The sequence below is a fragment of the Agrilus planipennis genome, unplaced genomic scaffold, assembly GCF_000699045.2.
Source record: "Agrilus planipennis isolate EAB-ADULT unplaced genomic scaffold, Apla_2.0 scaffold262, whole genome shotgun sequence".
Taxonomy (NCBI): domain Eukaryota; kingdom Metazoa; phylum Arthropoda; class Insecta; order Coleoptera; family Buprestidae; genus Agrilus; species Agrilus planipennis.
In genome coordinates, this window is record NW_020442418.1 from 381,214 (window position 1) to 389,711 (window position 8,498).

Sequence of the window (8,498 nt, forward strand, 5' to 3'; positions counted from 1 at the left end):
AAAATGGCGAGTGGTAATTGACCATCGTAGACTCAATGAGAAAACTATCGATGGTAAATATCCGCTACCTAATATTACAGACCTTTTGGACAAATTAGGGAAATGTCAGTACTTTTCAACATTAGATTTGGCAAGCGGGTTTCATCAAATTGAGATGCACGAGGATGATATACCAAAAATCGCGTTTACAACTGAAAACGGTCACTGGGAAATGTTGCGCATGCCTTTCGGTTTAAAGAATGCCCCTGCAACATTTCAGCGTGTAATGGATATTTTGCGTAGTATACAAAACGAAAAATGTTTGATATATCTCGACATTATTGATAGTGATCGACCCATTGCATACGCATCGCGCACCCTAAACGATTCAGAACAAAAATATAGTGCAATCTAAAAAGAACTTCTCGCTATAGTTTGGGCTACGAATTATTTCAGACCATACTTATTTGGCAAAAATTTAATATTATTACTGACCATAAGTCTCTTCAATGGTTGTTTTCACTTAAAGATCCAAATTCTAAATTAACAAGATGGCGAATCAAATTAGAAGAGTATGATTATGATATAAAATATAAAAAAGGTAAATTAAATTCAAATGCTGATGCGCTTTCCCGCATAGAAATTCATACAAAAGAAGCAAGTAACATTTTTGAATACATGGAACGGTTCAATAAACAACTAGAAAATAATAATCACCCTCCTCCTGAAGATGATAATATCTCTTTATTAGTGCAACCAGATGAAAGTGTTCAGGAAATTAATGACAACCAAAATTTACAAGACGAAAATGAAACCGTGCATTCAAATAGTGAACAGGACCCTATTGTTAGTATACCAATTGCAGATACGCCAGTAAATCATGGTCAAAATCAGATAATAATTAGTCGAGTTCTGCACAGTCCCGCGAATCCGTCAGTAACTAGGCTATTCGACGATAAACAACGAATACATGTCCAAATTTCTGAAAATAACTTTGAAAATGACATCATAAGCTTTATAAAAGGTTTCATTGTACCTAAAGTTCAATATCACCTATATTTTGAAAACCCTGAAATTTACGAACCTTTCTGCGAAACAGTTAGGAAATACTTTAAATGGCCCTCCTTAAAATTTAAAAAATGTAAATACAAATTGATTGACGTTATTGATAAAAAAGATGTCCAAGAAATTATCCGAAATTATCACGAAAGCAAAACTAACCATCGCGGTATCGATGAAACAGAGCTTAAAATCAAAACTATATACTATTGGCCGAATATGAAGAAATCAATTCAAACCTATATAAATGATTGCGATATTTGTCAACAAAGTAAATATGAAAGAAATCCTGTTAAAATCCAAATGAACGTTACTCCAACAGCAGCAAAACCATTTGAAATAATTCACATGGACACCTTTACATTAGAAAAATCAAAATTTCTAACTGTAATTGATTCCTTCTCCAAATATGCACATGCATATCCACTAACAAGTTTAGCGTCTATTCAAATTGTTGATAGTCTAATAAACTTTGGTGTTCCTAAACAGATCATTGTTGATAATGGTACTGAATTCAAAAACGCAGTTATTTCAGATTTGTTAAAATTACATAAAATAAAAGTTCATTTTTGTTCTCCGAATCATCCGCAGTCAAATAGTCCTGTCGAAAGACTGCATTCAACTTTAATAGAACACGTTCGATTATTAAATTTACAAGGTCCTAAGGAAACACCTATTGAAAAGAAATTAATGTACGCAATACTAGCTTAAAATTATTTTATACATTCGGCAACAAAAATGAAACCAATCGATATAATTAGTGGTCATATTGATAACAGCGATCCATTTAATATCGATATTAATGAAATGCTTGTAAGCGACTATGTACAAAATCATAGAGAAACAACAAAACTGTTATATTCCAAATTAAATGAAACTTTGACTCAAAATAAAGAAAAATTAATTGCCAAACTAAATAAAAATCGTGATGATCCGAAAATATTCAAACCACAGGTCAAAACATTCGTTAAACAGCATAAGCGACAGAAAACCGCAAATAAGTTTGAAAAACCGACAATTATAACGAAAGTTAACGAGGAGCACAAAACAATAGAAACGCCCAAGCAAAATAAAGTACACATGGACAATATAAAACGCCCACTTAGAAAAACATATGATTTTAACCCGTTGTTCGCACAGTTGGGTCTATTTGACCCGAGAAGTTTTCAAATGAGCGTGTTTTTTTTAAATTTTTGTGCGACGTTGCCAAACTTCTCAGTAGCTGGAGCTAACGGTTCCCCCTCCGCGCGGGATATCTCCATTCAGTCGTCTTGCGGCCGCAGCGGGTGATAGACACGGCCAAACGCGAAATAGGTAAATATGACCCAACCATACTATTCGTGTCGTAATTTTTCGCCGTTTAAAAAAATGTTTTTTTGTTGTTTTATATTGTTTATTTTGTTATTTTCAGAACTTTTCCAATTATGGATCGCGAAGAACGTGAACAGCAGCGAATTTTAAGTATTTTGCAAGAATCCGACTCCGAATACGAAAATTGTACATCGGAAACTGAAGAAGAAGAAGACCATCTGAGTGTTCGCAGCCAAGATAGTGACACCGATCAAGACGCATCTGGTTATAACAGCGACGATGAGCCTCAGATTCAACTACGCTGTCGCTTACATTCTTCACCATCAGAATTACAGCAGAATTTTGATACTAACTCGACTGCGACAAGCTCTTCAGAAAGCCAGGTACGAACCACTTATTTTTTTGGAAAAGACGGAACAATGTGACATAAGATGCCTTTGCGCCAAAATGTTCGAACTAGGGCAGAAAATATTATAACTTCATCTGAAAAAGAGTGCTGGAACATATTTTTTACAGACGAAATGGTTGACCAAATATTAGCTTATACAAATACTCGCATTCAAATCAAAATAGCAGCTTGTCAAGACCCTTCAAAATATAGCTACATGAAAGAATGTAAATCGCAGTGAATTTCTTGCTTTCCTTGGACTTTTGTATATGGCTGGTGTGCTTGGCTCTGGGAGACAAAACCTGGCTGATCTTTGGGCTTCAGATGGTAGTGGCACAGATATCTTTAGGTTGACTATGTCGCAAAGACGTTTCCATTCTATACAAAGTAACCTTTGCTTTGATGACATGACTACGCGTGATTCAAGAAAATCATTAGATAATTTGGCTCCAATCCGCGATATTTTTGAAGCATTCATACATAATTGCCGCAATNATACCAAAATCATAGATAGTAAATGGGTATTCCGTATCAAGGATGAATCAACAGGTCAAAGGTTTAAATCAAGGCTATGCGCCAAAGGATATGCTGAAACCAAAGGCATTGATTACAATGAAACATTTGCACCAACAGTAAGGTATGACTCTATTCGTATATTACTTTCAGTAGCTGCTCAAAATAATCTTAAGATTATTCAACTTGACGTCAAAACAGCTTTTCTATATGGAGAACTTGAGGAGACCATATATATGACACCACCTGAAGGACTGAATTGTGGAGAAAATATGGTATGTAAACTTAATAAATCCCTTTATGGTTTAAAACAGGCACCAAGGTGTTGGAATAGCAAATTTGACAAAGTGCTAAAGAAGTATGGTTTTGTCAACACCACGGCAGATCAATGTGTGTATGTTGGTTTAGTTAATAATAATAAATGTTACCTTTGCCTGTATGTAGATGATGGATTGCTATTTTCAGCAGATGAATCTACTCTGCTAGAGATAACCAAAGAATTGAGCTTTGAAATAACAGTTTTAAATAAGCCTAGTAATTTTGTTGGAATGCAAATAGAACAATTTAGTAACTGCATATTTATACATCAGACTAAATATATTGATAAAGTGTNTTTGTCGTTGTTGCTGTTGTCATCTCTCGTAGCTTAGTGGTCAAAGCATTGGCGCGTAAAGCCAAAGAGCCCGCGTTCGATTCTCGGCGGGGGTGTGTCAACAGCAACAAATTTTTCCTCATTAATTTGAGGAAGTGTGTAGTGGGTAAAAATTGAGAATATTTCATATTAAAAACTAATTCACTTCGGGAAGATTTCTACATTGTATATATATTTATATTCAGTACATAGTTACATTAGTCATCTACATCTGTGACTAATAGTACGGTTTGTCGTTGTTGCTGTTGTCATCTCTCGTAGCTTAGTGGTCAAAGCATTGGCGCGTAAAGCCAAAGAGCCCGCGTTCGATTCTCGGCGGGGGTGTGTCAACAGCAACAAATTTTTCCTCATTAATTTGAGGAAGTGTGTAGTGGGTAAAAATTGAGAATATTTCATATTAAAAACTAATTCACTTCGGGAAGATTTCTACATTGTATATATATTTATATTCAGTACATAGTTACATTAGTCATCTACATCTGTGACTAATAGTACGGTTTGTCGTTGTTGCTGTTGTCATCTCTCGTAGCTTAGTGGTCAAAGCATTGGCGCGTAAAGCCAAAGAGCCCGCGTTCGATTCTCGGCGGGGGTGTGTCAACAGCAACAAATTTTTCCTCATTAATTTGAGGAAGTGTGTAGTGGGTAAAAATTGAGAATATTTCATATTAAAAACTAATTCACTTCGGGAAGATTTCTACATTGTATATATATTTATATTCAGTACATAGTTACATTAGTCATCTACATCTGTGACTAATAGTACGGTTTGTCGTTGTTGCTGTTGTCATCTCTCGTAGCTTAGTGGTCAAAGCATTGGCGCGTAAAGCCAAAGAGCCCGCGTTCGATTCTCGGCGGGGGTGTGTCAACAGCAACAAATTTTTCCTCATTAATTTGAGGAAGTGTGTAGTGGGTAAAAATTGAGAATATTTCATATTAAAAACTAATTCACTTCGGGAAGATTTCTACATTGTATATATATTTATATTCAGTACATAGTTACATTAGTCATCTACATCTGTGACTAATAGTACGGTTTGTCGTTGTTGCTGTTGTCATCTCTCGTAGCTTAGTGGTCAAAGCATTGGCGCGTAAAGCCAAAGAGCCCGCGTTCGATTCTCGGCGGGGGTGTGTCAACAGCAACAAATTTTTCCTCATTAATTTGAGGAAGTGTGTAGTGGGTAAAAATTGAGAATATTTCATATTAAAAACTAATTCACTTCGGGAAGATTTCTACATTGTATATATATTTATATTCAGTACATAGTTACATTAGTCATCTACATCTGTGACTAATAGTACGGTTTGTCGTTGTTGCTGTTGTCATCTCTCGTAGCTTAGTGGTCAAAGCATTGGCGCGTAAAGCCAAAGAGCCCGCGTTCGATTCTCGGCGGGGGTGTGTCAACAGCAACAAATTTTTCCTCATTAATTTGAGGAAGTGTGTAGTGGGTAAAAATTGAGAATATTTCATATTAAAAACTAATTCACTTCGGGAAGATTTCTACATTGTATATATATTTATATTCAGTACATAGTTACATTAGTCATCTACATCTGTGACTAATAGTACGGTTTGTCGTTGTTGCTGTTGTCATCTCTCGTAGCTTAGTGGTCAAAGCATTGGCGCGTAAAGCCAAAGAGCCCGCGTTCGATTCTCGGCGGGGGTGTGTCAACAGCAACAAATTTTTCCTCATTAATTTGAGGAAGTGTGTAGTGGGTAAAAATTGAGAATATTTCATATTAAAAACTAATTCACTTCGGGAAGATTTCTACATTGTATATATATTTATATTCAGTACATAGTTACATTAGTCATCTACATCTGTGACTAATAGTACGGTTTGTCGTTGTTGCTGTTGTCATCTCTCGTAGCTTAGTGGTCAAAGCATTGGCGCGTAAAGCCAAAGAGCCCGCGTTCGATTCTCGGCGGGGGTGTGTCAACAGCAACAAATTTTTCCTCATTAATTTGAGGAAGTGTGTAGTGGGTAAAAATTGAGAATATTTCATATTAAAAACTAATTCACTTCGGGAAGATTTCTACATTGTATATATATTTATATTCAGTACATAGTTACATTAGTCATCTACATCTGTGACTAATAGTACGGTTTGTCGTTGTTGCTGTTGTCATCTCTCGTAGCTTAGTGGTCAAAGCATTGGCGCGTAAAGCCAAAGAGCCCGCGTTCGATTCTCGGCGGGGGTGTGTCAACAGCAACAAATTTTTCCTCATTAATTTGAGGAAGTGTGTAGTGGGTAAAAATTGAGAATATTTCATATTAAAAACTAATTCACTTCGGGAAGATTTCTACATTGTATATATATTTATATTCAGTACATAGTTACATTAGTCATCTACATCTGTGACTAATAGTACGGTTTGTCGTTGTTGCTGTTGTCATCTCTCGTAGCTTAGTGGTCAAAGCATTGGCGCGTAAAGCCAAAGAGCCCGCGTTCGATTCTCGGCGGGGGTGTGTCAACAGCAACAAATTTTTCCTCATTAATTTGAGGAAGTGTGTAGTGGGTAAAAATTGAGAATATTTCATATTAAAAACTAATTCACTTCGGGAAGATTTCTACATTGTATATATATTTATATTCAGTACATAGTTACATTAGTCATCTACATCTGTGACTAATAGTACGGTTTGTCGTTGTTGCTGTTGTCATCTCTCGTAGCTTAGTGGTCAAAGCATTGGCGCGTAAAGCCAAAGAGCCCGCGTTCGATTCTCGGCGGGGGTGTGTCAACAGCAACAAATTTTTCCTCATTAATTTGAGGAAGTGTGTAGTGGGTAAAAATTGAGAATATTTCATATTAAAAACTAATTCACTTCGGGAAGATTTCTACATTGTATATATATTTATATTCAGTACATAGTTACATTAGTCATCTACATCTGTGACTAATAGTACGGTTTGTCGTTGTTGCTGTTGTCATCTCTCGTAGCTTAGTGGTCAAAGCATTGGCGCGTAAAGCCAAAGAGCCCGGGTTCGATTCCCGGCGGGGGTGTGACAACAGCAACAAATTTTTCCTCATTAATTTGAGGAAGTGTGTAGTGGGCAAAAAAGAATTCAAGAAATGAATTTTCAGAATAATATACATTTTATATAGTTAACCTTGAGATTTACGCAGGAAAACAACCCGAAGGCCCATATTATGTAACCAATAAGCCATTTGATGTCGTGGACCGTCTCGTGCAGCCAATTTCTAAAACAAACCGAAACGTAACATTCGATAATTAGTTCACCAGCTATGATTTAGTAAATCATTTGCTTCAAGAACACAAATTGACATCTGTGGGTACTATTCGTTAAAATAAAAAGCAAATATCCGCAGAATTCCCAAAAACCAAGGGAAAAGAAATAAACTCGTCGACTTTTGGTTTTCAGAAAGGTATCACGATCGTATCATATGCCCTGAAAAAAAATAAAGTGGTGTTACTTATGTCCAGCTTGCATCATGATGCTAGTATTGATACATCTACTGGCGACAAAAAAAACGGAGGTAAATACCTTTTATAACGTTACAAAAGGTGGAGTCGATGTTGCTAACTAGCTTTGTTCTACTTACAACGTTAGCCGTAATTCAAAGAAATGGCCCTTGACAATTTTTTATGGCATGCTAAATATGTCTGGAATAAATGCGCACATATTACATAACAAGAATAACAACACTACGTCAAAGCGACGCAAATTTCTAAAGAACTTAAGCCTTACACTGGTTTGTGAGCATTTGCGCAATCGTAAAGATGTCATTCAACTACCAAGACAAAATGCGCAAAAGAATAAGAAAGTTTTTAGGAGAACCTGATGAGGAGCCACCTGCGAAGGTACCTAATGTAAGAAAGAGATGCCAAGACTGTTCTGTCAAAAAAGATAGAAAAACTAATAATACTTGTCGGAGCTGTAGCAAATACATCTGCAGTGAGCATGCAATGTTGCGCAGATGATAAGGATACTATGACTGACGTATGAGACTGATACAAATAGTATAATATTATTAGTCTACTAAAGATTTGATTAACATGTAACCAATTAGTTTATGTTATAGAACAAAGTTTGTTTTGTTAAAATTTTATTACTTTAAGCTAAAGCTAAGGTAAAAATCAACAATATCACTCCTCACGCTAAAAGAATAACCAAAAGAGGTATAATAAATGGTTTAGGTACCATATTTAAATCTATTACAGGAAATTTAGATGCTTCCGACGGAGAAAGATATGAAAACTTAATAAGGGAACTACAACAAAATCAAAACAAATTAGCAAATAACATTTAAAATCAAAATTCAATATCTATCGATCTTATAAACAAGTTCAACAATACTTTAACACAAGTTAAGCACAACGAATTCTTATTGAAGATGAAATTAATTAAGGTAACAAACTATTTACAACAAAATTCAATTCAATATTCTTTAATTGTTGAAGATACATTAAATCAAATTATAAATATGTACGAAATAATTATATCTGTTCTCCAAGATATAGAAAATTCTATTACATTCTCAAAATTGGGTATTTTACATCCTAGCATAGTCGGAACAATTGACTTATTTAACGAGTTAACTAAATTACAACTTTCTCCAAATCAGTTACCCAT

At 35.4% G+C, this 8,498-nt stretch overlaps 1 protein-coding gene across 1 annotated transcript; it reads left to right on the plus strand.

Annotated features, from left to right (window-relative positions):
* Positions 1 to 2,991: 2,991 nt before the first annotated feature.
* On the plus strand, positions 2,992 to 7,184 carry LOC112906292 (the record flags this gene model as incomplete). The annotated part of the gene is made up of 2 exons (XM_025980186.1): positions 2,992 to 3,250; positions 7,009 to 7,184. Coding segments are annotated over 2 exons (390 nt in total), but the record flags the coding sequence as incomplete, so codon positions are not given.
* Positions 7,185 to 8,498: the final 1,314 nt, after the last annotated feature.